Genomic DNA, 24,969 nt, shown 5'->3' on the forward strand with positions numbered 1-24,969 from the left:
GGGCAAAGAACCCACAGAAAATATGCTGAATAAAATTCCACAATTTAAGGTCTGGTATTGTGACATCTCCTGCTTTGCTTTTCTCATTAAGGATTGCTTTGGCTATTCTGGGTCTCTTATTTTTCCAAATGAATTTCATGATAGTTCTGTGAAGATAGCTTTGGAATTTTGAGGGGAACTGCATTGAATCTGTAGAGAACTTTTGATAGGATGGACATTTAAAAAAATTTAATTATAGATGGACACAATACCTTTATTTCATTTATTTATTTTTTTATGTGGTGCTGATAGGACCCAGTGCCTCACACATGCTAAGCAAGTGGTCTAGCCACTGAGCCCAGCTCATTATGGACATTTTGATAATATTAATTCTGCCTATCCAAGAACATGGGAGGTCTTTCCATCTTTTAAGGTCTTCTTCAATTCCTGTCTTTAGTGTTCTGTAGTTTCCATTGTAGAAGTCCTTCACCTTGGATATTGACACTAAAACAGGCATGAAGACCGATTTAATACAATAGAAGACACAGAGACAAACCCACATAAATACAGTTATCTCATACTAGAAAAAGGTGCCAAAGACATATTAAATGTATTGGAAAAAAGACAGCCTCTTCAACAAATGGTGCTGGGAAATCTATATAAAGTAAAATGAAATTTAACCCCTATCTCTCACACTGCACAAAACAACTCAAAGTGGATGACAAGACCTAGGAATTAGACCAGAAACACTGAACCTACTAGAAGAAAATGTAGGCCCAACATGCCAACGTATCAGCTCAGGAATTGACTTTCTTAAAGACTCCTCAAGAGTAAAAAGTCAAATAAAAAATTAATAAAGGGGAGAGTATCAAATTAAAAAGTTTATTTAAAGCAAAGGAAAAAATTAAATATATAAAGAGAGATTGGATTGCCACCTGCACCTCTGATAAGGCCTTAATTTCCAGGATATAGAAAGAACTAAAAAGAAAAAATTGACACCAACAAAACCCTCCACAAAACAAACAAATAAACAAACAACCCAGTCAATAATGAGCAAAGGAACTAGACACCTCTCTAAAGAAGAAATATAATAGTCAACAAATATATGAAAAAATATTCAACATCTCTAGCAATTATAGAAATCCAAATTAAAACTATAATGAGATTTCATTGTCTCCAGTCAGAATAGCAATTAGCAAGAATACAAGTAACAATAAATGTTGGTGGGATGCGGGGAAAAGTATACACTCATACATTGCTGGTGGGACTGCAAATTGGTGTGATCACTCTGAAATGTAGTATAGAAATTCCTCAAAAAACTTGGCATGGAACCACCATTTGACCTAGTTATCCCACTCTTTGTATATATCCAGAGGATTTAAAATCAGCATACTATAGTGATGCAGTCACATCAATGTTTATAGCAACTCAATTCACAATAGCTAAGCTATGGAGCCAATCTAGGTACTCTTCAATAGATGAATGGATAAAGAAAATATGGCCTATATGCACAATGGAATATTACTCAGCCATAAAGAAGAATGAATTTATGACATTTGCCAGCAAATGCATGGATTGGAGGCTATCATGCTAAGTGAAATAAGCCAATCCCCCCAAACCAAAGATCAGACGTTTTCTCTGATATGTGAAAGCTAATCGACAATAAGTGGGGGCACTGTGAGGGGAAGAATAGATGTGTATTAGATTAGACAAGGGGGAATGGAGGGAAAAGCGGGGTTTAACCAAAGCAAAGAGAGCAGAATAAATCTGATATAACTTTCCTATGTACATATATAAATACACTACAGTGAATCTTTTCATCGTGTACATCCATAAAAAATTAATTTTAAAAAAGAACAACTATGGGTAGGTCAATGGCAGAAAGATGAAGAGAAGGAAGGGAGTAGGGGGTCGGGAGAAGGAAGGGGAAGGAGAGGTACTGGGATCTGAATTAGAACAAGATATATTCCATGCTTGTATAATTATGTCAAAATGTATTCTATTATACATAACTAAAAAGAACCAACAAAAAATAAACAAAATTATATAATAGGTTGGAAAATGATAAGTGCTATGAAAAAAAAAAAACCAAAATGGAATAGAGTAAGAGCAGTACCAGGAAAGGGGTGGGAGAACAGGTCTGCATGAACCACAACTTTATATAGAGTAACAGAGTAGTGTTCACATATGTAGTAGTAGTAGATGTGAGCAAAAATTCAAGTGATGTTAGTTTGAACCTCAGCATCTGGATAATGAATTTAAAATCCTTCCTGAGAAGGTAACATATCTGACAACGGAAAAAAGGTTTAAATGATTTTTGGTTTTGATTTCATATGGAAGACATGATAAGTTTCCTATTTTTGATGAACACATCTTGAAACAATTGGCAGTTTTTATGACAAAGTATGAATTACCAAACCTGATATCTTACGTAAGTTAGCCAACACTAAAATGACTGATTTTATGGGCTATTAGATTAAAAATTCAATATATAAATATGTTGCCAACATCCAACCAAAGGCATAATAGAGTTATAAAATTTAAGGACCCACAACAGCAAAGACTTTTGTTTCTTTGTTCATGTGTGTGTACTAAACCTAGCTCAAGATAAGAACTTATTAAATACTAGTTTCAAGGATGAAGCCAAAAATTATTAGGGATAATGAGGTTAAGTAGTGTCTTTCTATAATAAGTAACTTTCTATAATATGAAAAAATGTTCAATCTCTTCATAAGCTCAAGGGCAAGAATTTGGCTTTCAATCTAACTAAATTCTTTAAGAAAACCACATCATAATGAAAATTATTTCATATGTCTACTTACTCCCTCTGAGTTGTTTGTATCTAATGTTCAGGAAAAGAAGATAGGAGACAATGCTCAGGTGTATTGTTTTTTTCTCCTTGACTATAGTTAGCAGTTGACTCAGAAGACCATTAAAAGGCAGAAATACAGCAAATTAGACCCTCAACAGTCAGTCTTCTGCAACTGCAATAAAATGTGGAAAGACATAGCTTGTAACTATGAAATCCCTTGTGCCCTGTCTCAGGCGCACATGCATGCTAAATCTGGAGGGTTTTTTTTCTCTGCAAAGGAATCTGCCTCAGGAGACCACATGGAGGTGGAGATTGGAAGAGAAGGGGCAGGTTTGGAATGATATTATTTACCAGTTTTCAGATGTTCTTTGAAGCTTTGTTCATATTGCCAAATGAGGAATAATTTTATTTATTTATTTTTTTAGTTGTTGATGTACCTTTATTTTTTATTTACTTCTATGTGGTGGCTGAGGATGGAACCCAGTGCCTCACACATGCTAGGCAAGTACTCTGCCACTGAGCCACAACCCCAGCCCCTAAAGAATAATTTTTTTTTAAAAGTTTCTTTTTGGTAACTGATTAGCAAGTGCTAAGCCACAAATCCAGGAACTGGCATTTTAAGATCTATGTTCATCTTCTTTCTCATAAGAACAGACAATATTGTGAACAGAGAATTGTTCTGACATTGGAAAAAAGGTTTAAATGATTTTTGGTTTTGATTTCATATGGAAGACATGTAGCATTAATTGAACCTGAAAATGTAAAATGAAAATTGTGTTACATTGGCTGCCCAAAAGCATGAAAGTTTTTTTTTTAGAAATTCTGAGCCCCCAAAAAGCCTACATTACTTTTTCTATGTATAGAAGTCATGATTTGGTTTTCTGTACACATAAACTCCTTTAGGGTAGAAACCATACCTTTTAAACTTATTGTTAACTCAATAAATGGCTATCAAATAAATAAAACAATAAATGAAGAAATACAATTTGTTTTGCTTTGTTGGCAATATTTGAAATAAAAATTGTCTAATAAAATTGTGATTTAGAAATTAAGATCATCTTTCATAGTAAAAAGATAGTTATAAAAATAGTATTCATCAATGATCTAAATTGTGTATACAACAAGATAGCTACATTGACAACATTTAGCAAACTACTCAGTTTTCTATATAAATAAATATATTACTATGTAAATAAAATTTTAAAAAGTTTTATCATCAAATTCTGGTTTCAAAAGAAAAAAGAACTGTTATTATTGAGGAATTAAGTGACATGCCCATTAGCAAATGAATGCCTACAAGGAGAGATAAAATGAACATTAATAAAATCAAGAAGATCTGATTCTTGGACATATCTTTCATACCTGATATGCTGACAGTTATAAGCCCGATTCATGTAATTATCACAGCATAAAGGAGGAATCTTTATGAAGACAAGGTCATTTGTAATATCAAACAAAATGGTCTCAGCATGTCCACTATGAACAAATGCTGAAACATGACCCATTTAATGAATACTAATAACATATTAAAACCTAGAATTAAATACATAAAAAGGGACAACTGCTGCCTAAATTCAAGAAAGATACTACTCAGCCAGGAGTCTGATACTTGATCTCCCTTTTCAGTTCTTTTAAAGCGCTCTTAAATATCTATGCCCCAGGTAACTTTGCTTTATGAAAGTGAAGGAGGGAACTTTATAGTCCTCAAATGAGAGTCAAAGAAGTACCTGTAGAATCGCAACCTCATTTCGAAGCTGGCTTTCTTGTTTTGTGGGAAATCTTAATTTGTCAATGATTTTAATAGCCACATCTCTTCCCGTTTTACGATGTTTTCCTTTAAAATAAAAATGAGAAACATTAGCATGTTATTAAAATATCACCTCTACTAAAAAAACACCCAAAGTTACAAGCACATTTATAGAAGGGATAAAAATGTTTCACTGAATAAATTAACATTTCTGAAGTACTCTGACTTACATATCCATCAAGATTTCATTTCTGAGTTCCATTATTCAAAAGCAAGTATGTGTGTTACAGTTGGCCACAGTTTAGAGCACACAAGAAGTGGGGCATGAAAAACTTTATATCAACTGTCTCACATTTTCTCATAAAAATCTATGATTTAACAAATAGGATGTTGATCTACTTAACGCAGAACATATTCAAAGCACCAGCAAAAATGCTCTCCTAAGAAAGTATAATTCTAAAGTCCTGATGTATGTCATAGGGAAAGCTTGAGAGTCTTGGCTCTGTCATTCACTAGCTGTGTGATTATCAGGAAATTACTTAATCTTTCTGAATTTCCTCATCTTCAATGGTAACACTGTTGAGAGGCTCAAAAGGAAGAAGACACATCAACGAGGAGCTCAGATAACAATGCACACCAAAAACTGTTAGTGATCATCACCACGTGACTGGCCCTTTAAAGACAACAACCCCTTTAATTCTCACAACTAACATTTTAGGAGGGTGTCTCTGGGGTACCCCAAGCTCTGAATTTCTACACCACTAAAATACAGCAAGTACAGATAATAGGAGCATTAACTGGATCTGAAAATGTAAGATGAAAATGGAAAACAGATCTAATTACTTACAAGTTTTGGTTCCACACAGGCAATTTGGAATTCTATTATTTCGTCATTTGTGGTAAGTTTACTGTTCCTTCATTCATCCTGCTCTCACCAATCTTTCTGACTCCTCCCAGATGCTGTCCTTCATTCCCATGATGCCTTGGTTGCAGGATCTCTACTTCTCTCTCTCACCCCTTTCTCTCTGGCTCACTGCAGTCTCTACTCCTGCTCAGCCTTTGCACTGTAGCCACTCTCCACTGGAGTCACATCTCTGATACCAGGGGTCATGACTCCCTTTTAAGACTTTCTCATCTCCATCCTCTGTGTGTATAGGTATCATGTTTTAGTCTTCCTTGTGGAAGCCTCCCCAACCCTAGGTCTCCCCAGTGTTGGATGTTCCAAATTACCTGTTGGTCTCTCCAACCTCATCTCTCACCCTGCCTTACCCTCACACAGTATGCAGTTAGGTATGTATACCATGCTTTATCTACTGGGATATTTTTACAATTAATTATTACATTGGAACAATAATCAGCCCAATACTTGGTCTCCTCTCTTATACCATTACTTAATAACATAAAACACAACGGTTGCTGACTCATTGACAGGTTTTACATTTTTTAAAAAAATCACAGGAGTACTTTATAACAATAAAAAACTTTGGAAAATAAAAAATAGAATTTTGTTTTAAAATTAAAATATGATATTTATAATGATGAGTAATAAATTATTTATTAAATTATTTAATAAATTATTATTTAATAATAAAATCGAGTGGGATATTTTGAATATTTCAGTGCCCTCAACCTCACAGAAAATATAATTTATTACTTACATTAAGAAACTGAGAGTTATGATATCATTTTATAGAGCAGGTAAAAAGGATAATATTAAATGTTACCTAAAGTTTTGAAAAATATGATTCAATTGGCTAGACTCTTCATCAGGAGTTAAAATAATAAATTCAACAAAAAGCTTGACAAATAAGAAAAAAGGTAAAAACTTAGTATTTCACTTCAAAAGTTTAAAAATTCAATTATTAATGAAATGGATACATTGGTAAAGATATCAGAAAGTTAAAGGATTTTTTATTGTTGCCTCGTGAAATAAACAGACCTTCCATAAAAGTCCTTACTAAAGATTCTGAAAGAAAATGGAAGTAATTTGTTTATAAACTACAACTTTTTTGTTTTTTCAACATTTTGTCTGAATAAATCCAACTGCTTCAGTATTGTGTACAAACTTTTTCAATATTTAAGCAAAAGCAGCTTTTCAGGAATAGAAACTTTCAAAACAGAAATATAGGGGCTGGGGTTGTGACTCAGTGGTAAAGTACTTGTCTACCATGTGTGAGGCACTGGGATCGATTCTCAGCATCTCATATAATAAATATAGTAAAGCTCCATTGACAACTAAAATAAATTTTTTTTTTAAAAACCCAGAAATATACTGGTTTGTAAAGAATGACTATCTTAAGACAAAGTCTCTAAAAGGCAAAAGAGAGAGACTCTTATAAACACATACATGTAGATCTTGTTTTATATGTCTTTCTTCGAAACATTACTTTTCTCAACACAGGTAGCTAAAATTTTAAGTTAATAAAAATACATAGTGAACTAACCTACCTCCATAAACAATTCCAAACTGTCCGGAACCCAGTACTTCATCAGGAAAAATCTGATACACTGTGCTAATGTCCTATAGGTACAAGTCCAGAGAAAAACAGACAAGAGGCAACAAATCATTAATCCTAGTAAATTGTGTAATTTTATTGAATATATTGTAAATATTAAATTTTTCAAAACTAAGTTAATTACTCATGCTAAATAAGATTTCAGTGATGATATTCAAAGCACATTAATTGATGTTATATTGCAATATTTTGAAAACTTTTCTGGTCTTAGGTGATCAAGGTTTCTCATATTGAGACAAAATACATTTCAATAGAGAGAAAAAGACCTAATTTATACAGCGTTCATTTACTGATTATCTGAAAAGGGATTTTTTAAATTTAGATGGCTATTTAGAAACTTGGTTAAATACCCATGTATCCCAATCACATTTCTGTGGAAATCCTGATCCACTCTTTCTCTACAATGGGGATGCTGCTCCTATGCTAGTCACTTGGAATCAGATGAACCTAAACTCGGAGGGGTTGAATCACCATGAGTGACCTGGAGACAATACAAAAGAATGACAGCCCACTATGAAGTAGCTAAGCTCTTCCAATTTTTTTTTTTATTATCATTTCTGGAGGTAACAAGCTCCAAAAGTCTACTCTTCCCTCTTTGAAATAATGACTGCTGAATAAAGCTCAGTTTTATCTAAGTTCTATACTCTGTGATTTGTTAACCATATTTATTAAAGCAATATATTTTAATTTATGGGTGCCTATTACAGTATATCCCACCATATTCTCTGCCTATTATCCACTTTTACATTCTTTATTCTTTCAATGAAAAAAAAGTGCTTTTGCATCACATCCTACCCTCTGTAAATCATATTCACTCTTATTCTTTTACTTTTTCTTCCTAGGAAACAATTTTAAAAGTGGTCTCCATCCTGGGACTCCTTCAGAGCGTACAGAGAGTGAGTTCAAAGCTATCTGGATAAAACATTGATTCTATTCCAGAATTCTGAGTCCAGCATGTTCCATCCATTAGCAGAAGCATTTCCTTTAAAATTTAAAAGTCCGAATCAAAATGTTCCAGGGACAACAGTGACTGAACAGGAGTGACCCCGCTGCTATCTGGAATTTCCAGGGGCTTCATGGTACCTATATTTCTCCAAGTCTTCTCTAGCTAAGCAAAAGCAGCAGGAACCTGAAGTTTTTGGATATTTCTCTTAGAAATGATGGACCAAGAATTCATTTGACCTTTACTATGAAGTTGTTTGCTTTCTCTTTCATTTATGCCAATCTAGTAAGGTGTGTAATGATACAGCAGTGGTGAAAGGAGTTTTATGAAGGTTTTATTTAAAAAAATAATCTCAGTTTAGTGTAAAGTAAGGTTGTAAAGTGCTTTCTTTTGGTCCTAGGTATAGTAGACAAAATAGAGTGAAAGCTCTGAGTCACAAGAAATACGTAGTAAGACTTTATTACATTCATGCTACTGGCTATAGTTTCAAAATATAACAAAGCATACATGATAGATACATTATATTTTATGTGCCTGGCCTATAATTTTTTAAAACTAAGTTGAAAGGATGGTGAACATAGTACAAGTGTCTAAGGATCTAGAATGTAGACCCATAAAATCTGATTTACACAATTTCCCTGAGGTCTTCTTTGTTAGTACAAGTAACTGTAAGAGCATTTGTAGACTTCATCATCTGACAGCACTTTTGGGTAGTAGGAATGAGAATAATGGCATACTTAAACAACTCATGCAAATCAAGAATTTATTTTGTCTGTATATTTATTTTAATGTGCAACATCAGCCATTGAATGTCCAGTCTAAAGAAGGGCAAACATGAAAAATCAGCCATTCCATTAATTGCCCAAGATGAAAAATAGGTCCTTGTCACTACATTAAAATACAGATTACAGCAAAAATCACTAAATATAGAATGTTGTGTTTCTAAAATCTTATGGAAGAAAAATATTTCAATAAATATTTTATTTTCTAGAAAATACAAAAAGTTAAAATTATCCATAAAAATCTATTTTGTGATGCTCTTATTTCCCAATAATCACATTATCAGGTTTTATATTGGTAGATATATACTCACCACATTCTCTTGAATCTGACAATTTGATACTGAAATGCTCACAGAAATGTCTTCTAGAAATGCATGTTAAAAAAATACACAAGTCAGAGAGATAACAGCAAAACAAGTGAAAGCATGCTTTCAATCATCCTACAGGACTGGTTTTAAATAAATCATAACAATTAGATGTTTCTAGAGAATTTTCAATAAGAATACTTTTTACTTTTAAAATTATAAACTCTCTCTGTACTTGGTTTTCAAAAAATAAAATTTTGTCAGTTTAGAGCTGGGAGTTAGAAGGACTTGGGTTCAAACTTTGGCTTTGCTATTTAATATCTCTGATATGAGCATTGACAACTTAATCTTTCTAAATTTCCTTACCTGCAAAATAGGTAGATTGATAACTTCATTAATGCTTATTTTAGGCATTAAACAAAGACCTTTATAAAAAATGCTTAACATCAAAATAAGTATGTATATTCTCTTAATATGTTGGTTGTAGAAATAAATAAAAATTATAATAGGTCAGCAAAGAATATACTATAATGTGAAAAACAGGTTAATTTCCAGGTTTTCTTTAGTTTTTCTTTATTTTTTAGAAAATGGACACCACACCTTTATTTTATTTATTTATTATGTGCTGAGGATCAAACCCAGTGCCTCACACATGGTAGGAAAGTGCTCTACCACTGAACTACAACCTCAGCCCTACAGGTTTTCTTATCGATAAACATTATGAAATTTAAAGTCACATTTTATACAGTTATTCCTCTAAAATTTTTCATTTTAAAATTTATTCTCAATATTTAATTCTGGTTGCATTTTGGCAGAATTAACTTTATATTACTAAAGAATAGAGACTTCTTCCTGGGATAAGTTTACCAATAGTTACCAAATACTTTGTATATCAAGGCCCTGTACAGAGTACCATCTCAGGTGGATATGAGAAATCAAATTTATTCACATTTGTGGCATTCTAGGTCAAGCTCAAACTGACTACATGCTTTCTTTTACGAGCAACAGCTCTAGATGTCTGTAAGTGCTTAGTACATAGGGTGTACATAAAATATATATATATATATATATATATATATATACCAAATAGGACCTGGGGCTGTAGTTCATGGGCAGAGCACTTGCCTAGCAATTGTGAGGTACTGAGTTCAATCCTCAGCACCATATAAAAATAAATAAATAAAACAAAGGTATTGTGTCCATTTAAAACTAAAAAAAAAAAAAAATTAAATATATAAAATAAATACAATGATATATGATAATTTAATGAATAAAATATTTTGGTATGTGCAGTATCTTGTATTTAAAAGACCCTATGTTCTCCAAGAAACTAAGTCTACCACAAGTATTCTTTTTTACATTCCATTCTTTTTTGTTAATATTTATTTTTTAGTTTTATGTGTACACAGTATCTTTATTTTACATTTATGTGGTGCTGAGGATTGAACCCAGTGCATCCAGCATGCTAGGTAAGCATTCTACCACTTAACCAAGACCCCAGACCACATTCCATTCTTGGGCAAGGCAGAACACATGTTTACTGTGCTAGTTAGAAAACCTGTGCACTTACTGTGTGAGTTGGTTCCTGAACCTACAGATGAGCCCTTGGAAATGACAGGCATGAGGGCATGCTGGATGGCTATCTCCCACATCCTGGCCACATCAGCACCAACACCACTGGTAAGGACACTATTATTCGGTGGGGGGCTGGAAGGATTGACTACATTTTCTCCCACATAATATATTACATTTGCTGTAGTAATTTCAAAACAATGAGGATTAGCCCCACTAGGAATTAATGCTGAAGATTTTGCAGGTTCCAGAGATAAAATTTCTGATAAAGGAATTTCCTGTGGAAGAAAGATTGAGTTAAATGTGGTTTATTAAAAGCACATAAAAATTTAAATAAATTCATTCTAGGACATGTGAGAAACAATATTCCAAGCAGCCATCATTTATACAACATAATTTTTTTTTCAAATGCAGAATGGGAAACCTTATCACCACTACTTTCTAGATAATATAAGTGAATTTTATAGTGTTTTGTAGCAGGAATAAAAATGCTTAAGACTAACAATTTTGAATCTTCACCAAAATCCAAGACTTGGAACATGAATGATAATTTTTAAAACAGTGAGCTAAACTGACAATATTTTTGAAATGCATTTTGGATATTCATGGTTGTTACCAAATTTTAACTATTCTTTAAAACACTGAAATTAAAGATGATTTGATTCAATACATGTGACTACACATAGTAATATAACCAAGTGAATACTTTTAATGAGGAAAACCATAGCAACTGGTTTTTAAAGTAGTTGTTTTTAAGATCATTTAGTGTTGAAAAATTAATTGCCACATTATTTATCAGAAAGTATGAAGTGACTATAAAGATAATAACTTTTGAAACAACATTTTGAATTTAAGAATTAATGAGGTTTTATTTTTCTGTCAGAGCTGTGTAAACTGGCCATGCTCTGGAGTTTGCATTCATGTAGAAAGAGCTATATATACTGTTTTCACTGTGAATTTCCATTGGAGCTGTATTTTACTGGGTAATATATTATGACACATCTGTAATCTTAAAAGAAAATTTCTGTTAAATATTTCTCTATAGGAAAGTATTCCTCATGCACATTGGCAAACTTGGAGAAATCATACAGTTTCTTAACTCTCAGTGATGGACTAGATAGCATGGACTCCGGAATTTACTTTTAGCTCATCTACTGTGACTATGAATTTTAGACTTTACTATCTTCAAAAAAAAAAAAAAAAAAAAAAGAAATTTGTTAACTACAGAGAAGAAAAAATATCTCCTATAGGAAGCCCAGAAACATTCATGTGTATTAGATGTATTTCATATTTCTGAAAATCTGTAGTCCCATGAGAAAATAGGAATGGATACTAGACTACAATCAAAGGAAGAGCCACCTTACCTTGTGGTACCTGCTTCCTGTGTCATTTTGAAAGAGTGTAATACATTTGCTATCCAATCTCCAATAGTGCCGTTTCCGCTGAAATAGAAGTTAGAGTCAGGACCTTTAAAAAACTTCAACACCAACAAAAATTGGTAAAAAATAAGTGCATTTTCCAAGGGAAACACAAGATTTGATGGTAGAAAGTAAATGGGCTTTGGGTCAGGCAGGCTCACACTCACTTTGTCTCTAGAAATTAACTACTGAGCAAATGCTGTAAGGTAAGTTTCTGCATCTGCGTCAAAGGGTTATGAGTAAAAGGGATAATGTGTAAATATGCACACATAGTATGTGCACAATAAATGACAAACATCATTTTAAAATTTACTTGCCTGCTTGAAGAGCTAAAGGCTTAAAAGGAGGGATAATAATTATACATGCTCATTATTTTAGAACAAAAGAAATATCATGTTGATCCAGCCACATATTTTGGTCTCCATTAGCAATAGAAAATTCTGAATGTTACAACAGAGCTAAAGAACTTTTTGTTGGTTGGCAGGCTGGGTTTCATAGTACCAACTTTCACTTAAGAACATTCCAAATCTAACTACTATGATTTGGTGATTGGGTCCTTGTCCACTCTAGATATATTCTTCAGGGTATTAGGGTGTGTGTGTGTGTGTGTGTGTGTGTGTGTGTGTGTGTGTGTGTATGCACATGCATTTATATCCTTTTAAACCCAAAGTCCCAACACTGTTTTCGCTCTCTTCTACAACCCATCTTAGACCAAACATGTTTCAAATATTTTGCATCATGTCCAAGAAGAAGAATGAGATGGTGTCCATTTGAGTCCTACAGTAAGTCATTCTCTTTCCAGCGATTATAGATGGATCCATTAGGTTATAGGTGTCTGTTTATCTAAAGACATGATATAGATCCTATCAGTAGGAGGAAATGAAAATACTTCCAATGACTGAGAAATCATCCTAATTACAAATTATCAATTAGCTTAACTTTGAAATGTGGACCAAGTTTTTCTACTTCTTCACATACATACATAACCTCATTCATCAGCTATTAAGAAAATCTGGAGAAATAAATACACAAAAAGTAAAAGAATACCACACTTCTGAATGAGTCAGTTTTTAAATAAAAACACAAATAAGAATTTAAGATATACATAAGTCATCATTCTATTTTTTTTCTCTCTTCCTAAAATGCAGCACTTCTTTTAAAATTGCAAATCACAGAGAGGCATTCTGAAAACATATACTGCATCTTTCATGACTTCTATAAAACAACAGGTACATATTCAAGTTTTGGTGATCATTCATGTAATTGAGGTGAATGATTTCGTTTTCCTGAAATCTCTTTCTACACTCTTTTCTAACTCTATTGCTTGTTCAACTACATCTGACACCAGAGACTGTAATGTGTTCCACCTGGCCCTATGCCCAGGTGGTACTAAGGTCTGTTTCCAGGAGCTCAGACAGCCAAAGTACTCACAGGGCATCCATATCTCCACTCATTAATGCAGAACTAGAGGAAACTTCTCGCTGTGTATCTTACCAGGGTGTCCTTGCTGGTGTAGTGGACCATCCATCCTTCTTTCATGACCGTGCTGCTTTTCCTCTTTGTGTGTTTGACAGACTGCACTACCCTCATGAGCGGGATATTGTTGCTTGTTGACGGACTTGAAAAGTCAAAATATTTTAGGAGAGAAATGTTTTAAGGTACAGAAGTTCTTTCTATGAATCAATCCTATTTCAACCATTTTCAAGTGAAAGTTAAAAATATTCACATCCCTTTTTCAGTAAAAATGTTTGTCAGAGTACCATGGTTCAGAAAGTGGGTCACTTTGTATAATGAGAGGCATTTTATATGTATGCTTTCAAAATCCTGAGGCAGGATAACAAACTCCTTGGTTCTCAGAATGAACTATATAGAATGCAGTTTTCAAGTCAACAGTAGATAGATCATTGTCAATGTACTGAGGCTGTAGAATCCATAATCACACTTGAAAGCTTATTTGCTTAAAAGCACATATTACAGGCACAATATTAATAATTTATAGATTATATTTTTAATATGAATTTTCTCTCTGAATAATTTCATAAACATTAAAATATGCTTTTTTAAACTTTTATATAACTATTATTTATGGAATTATGCTGCTATTTCACTTCTTTCTCCTCCCTCTCCCATTGTCCCTTCTATGTTCCATTCTGTCTCTGGCTCATCTTCCCCTCTTCTGTCCTTCTCTGAATCCACCTAAAACATATGGTGCTAAAGAAATGTGCATCCTTGATGGAATGAAATGGACATTATTACCCTAGGTACATGTGTGACTGCACAATGGTATGACACTACATCATGTACAATCAGAGAAATGAAAAGTTGTGCTGCAATTGTGTACAATGAATCAAAATGCATTCTGCTATTATATATGCTTAATTAAAATAAATAAATAAATTTTAAAAAAAGATTCTCCTAAATTCCCAAACCAAAGAAACTATGAGATAATAAATACTTCTAATTAAAAAGAAAGTGTGTGTGTGTGTGTGTTGAGCCATAAGAATAATATTTTCCAGTATTTTAAAAATATTTGTTTTGACATTAATTAGAAAAAAATAATTATTTTTCTCTATTTTCATTTTAGTCTGTCAATGAATTTGGTATTTGTAAAATGGACATAAAAGTTTCAATATGCTTTACAATATAAATTAGAGAGTGGGAAATTTCTACTGTAAGAGGTCAAGTAATAAATATTTTTGGTTTTTGCAGAACATCTAACTCTACTGTGGTAGTACAAAATCAGCCACGGACAATATGAATGAGGATGCCTATCTTCCAACAAACTAAGTTAAAAAACAGGGAGCAGTTCAAATTGAACTGGTGACCAAACTGCTGATTTATGATATAAAAAGTGAAGATCATCTAGTGATTAAAAAAAAAGTGTAGACAAGCAGATAACAGGTATAAAATTACATGTAACTTCTGAAATAAAAATCAAGAACAATCATGTGTGAATGATGTCATAATACGGATCAATTATAAAATAAATAGTGTTTACTGAGGTTGATCTATGATCTTTGTGTTACTGTACACTGAATTAACATAAACTTAGTAGTAATCTTGTGGATGGCAAATACGAGTGTCCCTTACATGCAAAAGAAAATGGGCCAACAAATGAGGCAATGCTAGGAAGGGATGTAAATCACACTTCTCCCAGGGAACCCAGACCTCCTTACTCCAATAACGCTTATCTATGGTACACATCTCATTCTTAATGAAATTAGACAAACCCTTCAAATTTCTTTTATAATAAAGTATCAAAGAGCTCTAAAGGGTAAGTATCACTTGGGTTCCACTGTCTGCCTGAGTCTGGGGACTGCAACCCTTACCTGATGGTTCTGTTGGAGTCCTCTTGCTCCAGGTCTGGATCCTGCATCTCCCCACTGTCGCTCTGGCCCTCTGCCATGGCCATCTCAGCGTCCTGCACCATTGCCTCCTCCATGTCATCCATGAGCCCACTGTTCCTCTCACTGTCATTGTCATCACTCCCTTCTTCCATGACCACATCAGATTCTGCCCCAGGGCTAAGCAAATCTAGAAAATTGTTTTGACCCATGAAGATAAACCTGGAATCCTGGAGCCAGGGCTTAAGAGAAAGGCAATCCTAAACAAATCAGTTGGAGGCCCTAAAAAAAGTTGTTCTGTGAAGAATGTAGCTTTTCACTTTCCTTTTTCATTTGAATGTATAAGTATATGAATGTATGAGATGAACAATTTATACAATATTACAGGTAGATACTTTTTTTTTCTATGAACCTAAACCTAAAAACGTGAAATGTCATGGAGAGCTTTCAAAGGAAGCCAAGGGAGGGACAGAAGAACAATGTTAGGAGGGAAAATGATACCAAGCCCAAGTTACCAGGTAATGGATCATAATTCATAGCACAGCCTTCATGGGAAACAGAAATACATGGGAAGGTGAGGGAGACTTTCATGTGAAAGATGATTCAAGGTCATTGATGATGGTTATTGAAGTAACTTTTTGAATCATGGATTCCAATATATTAAGTTGGTCACAGAAGCTGTAATTTTTAAATACCTAAGATAATAATGAATATTTGATTATTGAACCTGCCATTATGAAGTTGATAGTAATGCAGAAATTTTAATTACTTAAGTCATGCAAAGTACTCACTTTAAAATTAGAAAAATGGGTCAATCAGAACCCCTGCCCTACCAATCTTGGAAAACTCACATATTACCAGATTTTTTTTTCTGACTACATGGGAAAATATAATTTCAAAGTTACAATATCTAAAAATGATCTGTTTCTCCTTAAACATGTTATTTAGTGCACACTGACATTCGCTGAATTGAACAAAGTCAATATCACATGATACAGAAAATGGGGAAAAAGGATAAAAATTCTTTTTTGAGAGCTAATTCATGAATTCCCCATGCCCAAAATTAGCATGTATGAGAATGTTTTTCTGAAAGTTCCTTTCTTCTTGTTGTTGTAGTAGGAATATATTTCTTCTAGAGACGAAAGTTCTAAAGCGAAGATAGTCATTTATTTATCAGCTTTTTGGTAACAAAGCCACTCAACCTTTTCCTCTGGTCTTTTACAGCCATTTCTTTCCAGGGGAATTGGAAAGCGGTTATTAGAGTGAAGGTATCAGGCAGTTCATTCTCTGTGGGAAAAGCTTGCGTGGGATTCTAATTCAAATATTGGCAATGATCCATCAGAATACTATGTGAAGAAAATGTGAGTTGTTTCTTTAGGATATAGCATTTTCTTAGGAATCCTTCAAAGTTAATTTGCATAGTTACTGTTTATCCAAGAAAATATTTCGAAATGTAGAAAAAGATACATGCTTTTTAAATTGTAGATAAAATTTCTCTTATTATTAAAGATGCATATGAATAAACACATATATAATGAACACAGTAACTGGGTGAAGGATGGAAATATGGTGACTGTTTTTGATGGGCCAGTCTCTGTGGTCCTTCCCTTCATAAACAGATAGGAAAGACAGTAAACTTCTGTCTCAAGGCTTGGAATGAGGACAGAGGAATAGAGAACAGGAGGTGTAACTTGTAGGCATTCCAACAATTTCCATATTTCTGAACAAGCCAGGACAGAAGTATGAAATAAGAAGGCTAGGAAAGAAATTATGGACATCCAAGTTTTCAGTATTAGCGTTCATCATATAAAGATCAAGAAAAACCTTTGGTTTTCATTGTAAATCAATTAGCTGGAATGAATGATTTTCAGAAGTAAAAATGGAACAAACTCAGACCATAATTTACTTTGGACTGAGATACAAACATATGAACCAAAAAAAAAAAAAAACCTACTATATCACAACTGTCACCACTCTAACAGGGAAGAAATACAGTGGTGACTGTCAGTCTTCCACCTACCTCCATTGATGGTCACTTCACCCAGGCAGTTGTTGGGTACTTTTGGTGCACAACGTTTATGACAGTTGAATCTGCAGTCTAATCATGATGATTTTAAAACAAAACAAACAAAAACCAGAAATTTATCAGAAAGAGAAGTTGTGAAACAAAAGTAGTATTTTCAGATGAATGAGGATTAATTTAACAATGGGAGATGGGCTAGTGACAGATTTGGTGACAAGATTGTCCTTACCTTTGCACTGTAAGCCCTGCCTGAAGAGACCCTTGAGAAGCTTCTTGCAGTACTGGCACACTGTGGGCCGGGTGTAGGAGTGGATGACAAATGTGTGTGGTACTTTAACCTTAGAAAGCAAGATCTTGTCCAGCTCAATGGGTCGTCCAATATATGACTGAGAATTCGACCTCTTCTCTCGACCAATAAATGATTCTGATGGTGACTTTTGCTACAAGTTTGAAAAATAATAAAGGACATGAAGATGAAAGAGTTAGCATGCTAAATTTAAGTATTTTTGTATTTTGTTTTTCTATTGAGTATGACATATTCTAAGACTATCTGTTATTTCCCTCTTATTTCATATTTGAATTATTTTGCATAATCTGAAAGGAAGAAGTGGAGATCAGAATGATTTCCTGATTTTTAGGTCTTTTGAATAAGTCTTTAAAAATTAATTAATTGTTTTTTAACACAGAAAAACAACAAAAAAATCCCACTGCACATATTGTCTCACTGACATTTTGTAGAGTACATATATTCATGTTTAGAAAACCCAATCCTGTTTGCCCAATATGGTACTTCTTCTGAGAAATGCCTATAGTGCCTTCAGATTCCTTAAGAGGGAAAGGAGAGACTTCTTGATTCTAAATTATTTTTCACCCATATCAGAATTAAAAGATTAAAATTATACTACCATTTTTACAATTGAAATACAGCAATTAATAGGTAATACAAAGTACATAAATGTTGGTGTTCTAGGTAATAATTATATCTCTGTATACTCTTGCTCTAATTTTGGAATCATTTATTCCATGCAGTATATAAGATGTTTAAAAATTAAATAAATAAAAATTTTTGGACAATTTCATGCATGGTACCTCTTGATAGCATGGAAATTTAGGTAGGAACACCAAAATAAAGTTGAGAGTCACCAGAAAAAAAAGGATGAAATGAATTACTTAATAGTTACCATAATTATACACCTCATTTATTAAGCTCCTGTAACTGTGTTAGGTGTCTTAAATGAGAGAACTTGTTATATACATTTAAGGCACCTAAGTCCAAAATGTTTAAATACGTTCCTTTAGGTCAGATGCCAATAAATACTGATGTCAAAAAATGAACATACATTTATTTGCCTGTACAGACCTTGTTATTATTACTTTACCCTGTTAATTCCTAATTTAGAACAATTATTAATGAGTTGAAAAATAAATCACGTTCACCAATAATTTGCATCCATTTCAATCCCTGTATGACCAAAAGGTAATACTATTTAATATCAAACGGGGAAACTCTGATTTGTAGATTCACTAACTGCAGTAAAAAGAAATTTGAGATGAGTCCCTTCATAGGCACAGAATGTCTATAGTTACATTTGCAGTTACAATGACATACAGGAAAACTACAAAGCTTAATTACTCTGAAAAGCCTAATTACTGCAGAGAAGTCCAAGACAGTCAAAGGTTTGCCAAACAAGAACCCTGAATATATTGAATAAGTATCTTCAATGGTAGTGAAGAATTAAATCTACAAAGGAAATGAGAATTAATCTTTATTCCAGTGTCCTTTAGTAAACTTTAGCTAATGGGTCAGTTTTAAGAGTAGACTAAAATGAATGCGCTATTTTTCCATAGTTGGAAAGTTTCAACACAGAATAAAAGATGATTTGATGTCACATTTTCTTAGTAGGCTCAAAATGTTCTCAAATTTGGAAATCCTACAAAAATCTGGCTGAATCACCTTTAGATAACTCATTCTGAGCTGTGTTAACACAGCCAGCTTTACACAGGACTATTTACTATACTTGGAAACAAATTCAATTAGAAGAACAAGAAGGAATCTGTCCAATTGAAAGTTCTCCTCTCATCCAACATGGTAATGTTTGCATAAACACTGGCTATAAACTGTAAGAACCAGAATTACTCTTGAGAAGTTCTTTCATTTATTACCTTTCAAGATGGGATGAATTTTAACTAAATATCATAAGTTTAGTGAAAAGATATTTGTTGTCACTCTGTGACAAAATTTTCAGTTAAAATTTAAGATAAGTTAACAACCTGGCCAGAAATATTTATTATTACCTTTCCTTTAGTTCCAAATACAATTAATTGTTTTCACTATGGTCTATATTGTTAAGTGAAAAAGCAAAGTTTTAAGATCTTGAGACAATGTGCATAAACATGGTACTTCTCATGGCATGAGATTATTTTTGAGTTGCCTAATTTTACCAGGTAACAAATCACCTTGGGAAAGAGAGAGTAGAGAAGCCATTTGAAGTTGCTGGTGTTGTGTTGTTTCCAAGATTGCATTCCATGTTTCTAGATGTGTACGTGTAATATTCATTTGAGTGCACTTTTCCCTATCATAAGGAAAATCTAAGAAGCCAAAACAGAAAGGAAGACTGGGTCACTATCAAATGACCTACTATATGCTCACAGGGCATTTATCTATTCTTCAACCAAGATGTAAAACAAGACTTATTTGGTATATAACAGCTTATAGAACAAACAATAAAACAACCAAACAAAAAAACCAAGAACCTATGGAAAAAGGCCATTACCATGTAATATATATTTATCAGTGTTTATATAATAATGTTTAATAACCAGCATTTCTCTAATCCTTCTTGTCATCCCTTTAAAAATATTTCTAATGACACATAAACCAAACACCAAATTTTCATAACAAAGTATATATTTGTTTTCATTAATAATTAGTGTTCAGTCACTATTTTATGTTTATATATGTATACAGATATATATATATAAAATTTCAATCAGTATGTGAAGGATGTACATTTTAAAGCACAATTCCATATCTTCTGTCTGTTTTATCAAGTTATACCACAGGTAATAATTCAGTAGTCAGTAATTTTAAAGGAAATAGATACTTAAAGGGTCATTGATCTTTTGACTTTAAAACTAGGTTCTTTTAAATTCATTTACTTTTTTTTTTTTTAATTTGGCTTACTTGTTTGTTTCCTTGTAGTATGGTATTTCACAGTTTTACATAACACTTTTTCTGGGGTGGAGATGTAGCTCAGAGGTAAAGCCATTGAGTAGTATATTTCAGGCCCTGGGTTCAATCCTTAGCACCACATAAATAAATAAATGACAACATTCCTTAAAGTTAATTCTATTAAATAGAAAGTCTTCCTTACCCATCACACCAGTGAAGGTTTTACTACTTTACTAGGTTTATTAGATTGGCAAAATGATGTTTAAATCGATTTCATTATTACTTAGGATTCCATTTTGGCCACATGTATTCAGGGAACCTGGACAATCTGCACAATAATTGCTTTTTTTATGGGAATAAGAGGAAAGTTGAAATGCTTCGGGAAGAGAACAGCTGCATTTTGTTTTATTCTGCTTCATTAATATGTTCAAAGCAAAAACTGGCTAAAAACTCAAAGAACAAATTTAAAATTCCATTCTCTATAATTATGAAAAGCACTCACAGGAGAATGTACTTCAGAAAAATTTACACTGTTATATTAGCCACTGGTCCTGTGAATTGTCCTTTTCCTCACTAGAGGAGTATGGATTAAAAACAGCTGTCTAATCTATGTGAGAACTGACACAGCTGTAAAATATGGTATTGGAATAGATGCATGTGAATGATTTGATTTGACAAATTACAGATGATAAAACATTTGAAGGGTTTCTTTTTTTTTTTCCTTGTTCTTGTGTAAGAGATATATCATGGATGGGAGAGAAGATGAGATCAGAACAATAATGAAAGCTGAATTTTCAAACCAGACTAAATAGAATGCAGATTATAGAAATACGTTTTTTAAAAAATTGCAGATTTGTGAAGTGTCTATAACATCCTTGTGTTAACGGTGTTATTTGAAATTACTACCAAATTTAGAACTCTATACACTGAACACCTTCTTAGAAAGACGATACGCCCTAGTTTCTAGAGATGGAATTTGCTTTTAACCTGTATGTTAAATTAATGACTCAGCAAGTTTGGAACCTTCCCAGGAAATGATGGCTTAGATTACTTTATGGAAACTCCAAGGGCCAGCTTGCATTTTAACACTTACAGGACTTAAACAATTTCCTAACAAGGTACATTCACTTTGCAGTTGAAAATGAACTATGTATCAGTTAAGATAGAAAACAGAATGGAAAAGTTGCCTTTACTTGTGGTTTGTTTATTGTTACAACAATAATCAAACATGAGATTTTCTGAGATAACAATCACTTTACAGAAAAGCATGATTAAAATAAAGACTTCTACCTGTTATGTCATTATTAACTAAAGGTCATTTCACAGACACATATGTGATGGGATTTTGAAGACAAACTCAATCTTAAGTTAAAGAGAAATAGAAAAGTACAGACTCTTTTAAGATAATGTGGACATCTCTTTGTGGAACTCTCTCAACTATTAGATAATAAACTCCTAAGGGAAGGACAATGTCTCAGTTATATTTGCCTTCCACTAATGTAAAGAAGTGCCTAATTCATGACCGAAATAGAATGTGTTTACAAGAAGTAAATGCATGAGAAAAATGGATGAGAATTTACAATAGATGTATTCAAAATAGAGACTTTAAGCTTTTAAAATTTTAATGTTACATGAACTGTCACATTGACATATATGTTTATAGGATTTCCATTTCAAGAGATTACAACTGGCTAAGGAATATGCTCCTTACCCCTACTTGAATACAAAATCTGTGCATGATCATCTGCTCTGGAAATGATTACAGGCTGTTAATATTAAAGGATGGACTTCAGAATCAGGGTACAATAGGGAATGATAGAGGCAAGTCAACTGAAGAGGACAACCTTGGTTGTAAGAAGGAGAGCGACTACTTTTCATGAAGTAACCCAATTGTTGGTGACATCTGTTTTTCTCAAGTACTACTAGTAACTGTCATGTGAGTATGTCAGCCTGTGCTGTCAAACCTTTTAGTTTTCAAGAGAAGTGCAGATGTGTTATGAAAGAAGTCTATCTAGATGCTGACAATGCAAAAGAAAAAAATTAAACACTGTATACCAGTCAATTTATCTGAAAACTAAATCTAGTTCATGGAAAGTCTGAGACCTATGAACTGGATTCTAACAGAACCCTCTTTTCTATAATCTTTATATATGCCAAACACTTTCCATAGTGCTTTACGTGCATTAGTTCATTTAAAGTTCATGAACACTCATATTATGATCTCTATTTTATGGATTAGGAAACTGAGTAATTGAAAAGTTAAATCATTTGCCCAAGATCATATCACTTATAAGTAGAGCTGTGAACTGAAGTAATTGTGCTGCAGATAACATCAGTTGCTCTTATCAGTTGCTCCCCAGTTTCCACATTTCCTGGTTTTATGCTAATATAGAAAATAGCAAATATTTTCTTCTCCTTGTTTAAGTCAAGGAAGACATAGGAGACAATAACAAAGAAAGAATGTTCTACATGCCAAATTCAATGTGAAAATGTTGTGAACCCCTAAGCATGACTACAGAAGAGAATTTTGATCAGTGTGACTGTGTTTAGAGTCATGGGTGTTTTCTAGAACACAATAGTTAGCCAAATGTACAGCTTTCATTGTACAATCATTGGTTCTGTTGGATGTCTACTTTCCTATTCAGGTGTTGTTATGCTTAAAGGATACTAACACAACTGTACAAAATCAGACTACATCAGAGGATCCTTTATTCCCAAGTTTTAAGACCTAGCATTTTGAACTGTCATTCAATTGAACTGTCATTCAATGAACTATGCAGATGAGCACAGGCTTTCTCCTATTACCATCAAGATGGATCCAATTTAACCAGTGCTCCTTGGGGTAAATCCTACCTGAAGGTCCAATCAGAACAGGGCATATAAAGATCAGTAAATACCACTCTCTGTGCTCAAGCAGTTTATTAGCTACTAGAAATCCATATGCAATATGACCATTAAAGTCATCCACACACCTGCCCTTCCCTTCTTTCTCCATGGATGGTTTATCCTCATTCTTCTGATTTCAGTTCACATGTCACCTTCTCTAAGAGGCCCCAGGCTGCCTAACTTACTGCCCACTCTTCCTCCATTGTTCCCCCTCACATCTCCCTGTCCTCTACAGAGCCTGCAACTGACTTGTTTATCTGTTTATTCATTATTTCACCCTTCAGTAGGATATAAACTAGTTGAGGAGTCTGCCAATTTTGTTCCTCGCTGTATCACCAGCTTCTGGAATGCTGCCTCACACAGAATACGTGCCAGTGTATATGAAGGTTTGAGGAAAGACAAACCATATTCACACTGGGTCATTCAACAAGGGGGTTTCCTGAAGAAACAGCATTTTCTTAAATGCCATGCAATGACTATGCCCAGCACCATCAGCAAATGAAATTCTGTTCAGGACAACTGTGTCCTTCCAGCCTTCAGACTACCCAGAGATTTCTTTCTTACACTCTGAAATCCGGCAATCTCACTTGGCAACAATTATCTAACCCTACCTGTAGTGGCTGCTAGTAAAACATCATTGTGAATGCTCAATCTGAGGTTGATGACTTGCTGAAGTAAAAAGAAACCATCATCTCTTTGTAACAATGGTTACATGAATGTACTACCTCTTACATAGGGAATCAGGGATTTTTTCAGCACAGAGCAGTTCTTTGGCAACAAAAAAGAAGAATTTGAGGGATACAGTACACATAGGAACACATGTTTCCATGCCCTGTGATTCCGGGAGTAGAGGGCAGGGTGTTTGGTGAGTTTCAAATTATTCAGTGCTATTCTGATTCTATATCCTTTGAACTACCTGCCAAATGTGCCAGATAAATGAGTTTGGTTCCTCAGTTGGATACACTAAATATATAGCATAAATAAAAGCTAATCAACACCTTTACATAACAGTGAAAAGGGTTGCTACAGGGCAGAAAAAAAAAAAGAGTACCCCCTGCTTAGTGGTGATAGATGCTGTGTTTTATGGTGGAGAATCCATTTCTTAATGTTTGCAGCAAATTGTGAAAGCTTTCAAAGCAATAACATATATAATCTCTTTTTTAAAATACAAGGTGATCTGGATTTGTTGAGTGCTAATGTAGTCTTGGAAGTTACATTAACTTTTTATATCGCCTCATTCTTTTTGAGTAAACAGAAATGAAGGGTAAAGGAACCTTGCTATTTTCTTAAGTGATCTACCCTATCCAGGGAAAGCATCAGAACTGTTGAAGAGCTGTCACAAATTACATGCTTTGTTCTTTCAAAATGTCAGTTACCAAATCTAGTTCCTGGAGGAAAGAGGAGATGTTAGAATGACCTCTTACTTTTTTTCATAAGCATAATGCAAACTCAATGCTATGCACTCTAAAT

The 24,969-nt window shown here is 33.6% G+C and overlaps 1 protein-coding gene across 3 annotated transcripts in view; it reads right to left on the bottom strand.

Annotated features, from left to right (window-relative positions):
• The window catches only part of Prkd1 (protein kinase D1), a 308,764-nt gene that overhangs the window by 38,135 nt on the left and 245,660 nt on the right, over positions 1–24,969 (bottom strand). For all 3 annotated transcript variants that reach the window (XM_076848194.2, XM_076848193.2, XM_076848195.2), the window contains 9 exons: positions 17,671–17,881; positions 17,439–17,516; positions 15,404–15,608; positions 13,569–13,692; positions 12,021–12,098; positions 10,655–10,934; positions 9,091–9,143; positions 6,987–7,059; positions 4,519–4,625 (listed from right to left, as the gene is read on the bottom strand). In XM_076848194.2, the coding sequence (XP_076704309.1) occupies positions 4,519–4,625; positions 6,987–7,059; positions 9,091–9,143; positions 10,655–10,934; positions 12,021–12,098; positions 13,569–13,692; positions 15,404–15,608; positions 17,439–17,516; positions 17,671–17,881 (1,209 nt within the window). The remainder of the gene's footprint in view (positions 1–4,518; positions 4,626–6,986; positions 7,060–9,090; positions 9,144–10,654; positions 10,935–12,020; positions 12,099–13,568; positions 13,693–15,403; positions 15,609–17,438; positions 17,517–17,670; positions 17,882–24,969) is intronic.

This window comes from Callospermophilus lateralis, chromosome 3, assembly GCF_048772815.1.
Source record: "Callospermophilus lateralis isolate mCalLat2 chromosome 3, mCalLat2.hap1, whole genome shotgun sequence".
NCBI lineage: Eukaryota > Metazoa > Chordata > Mammalia > Rodentia > Sciuridae > Callospermophilus > Callospermophilus lateralis.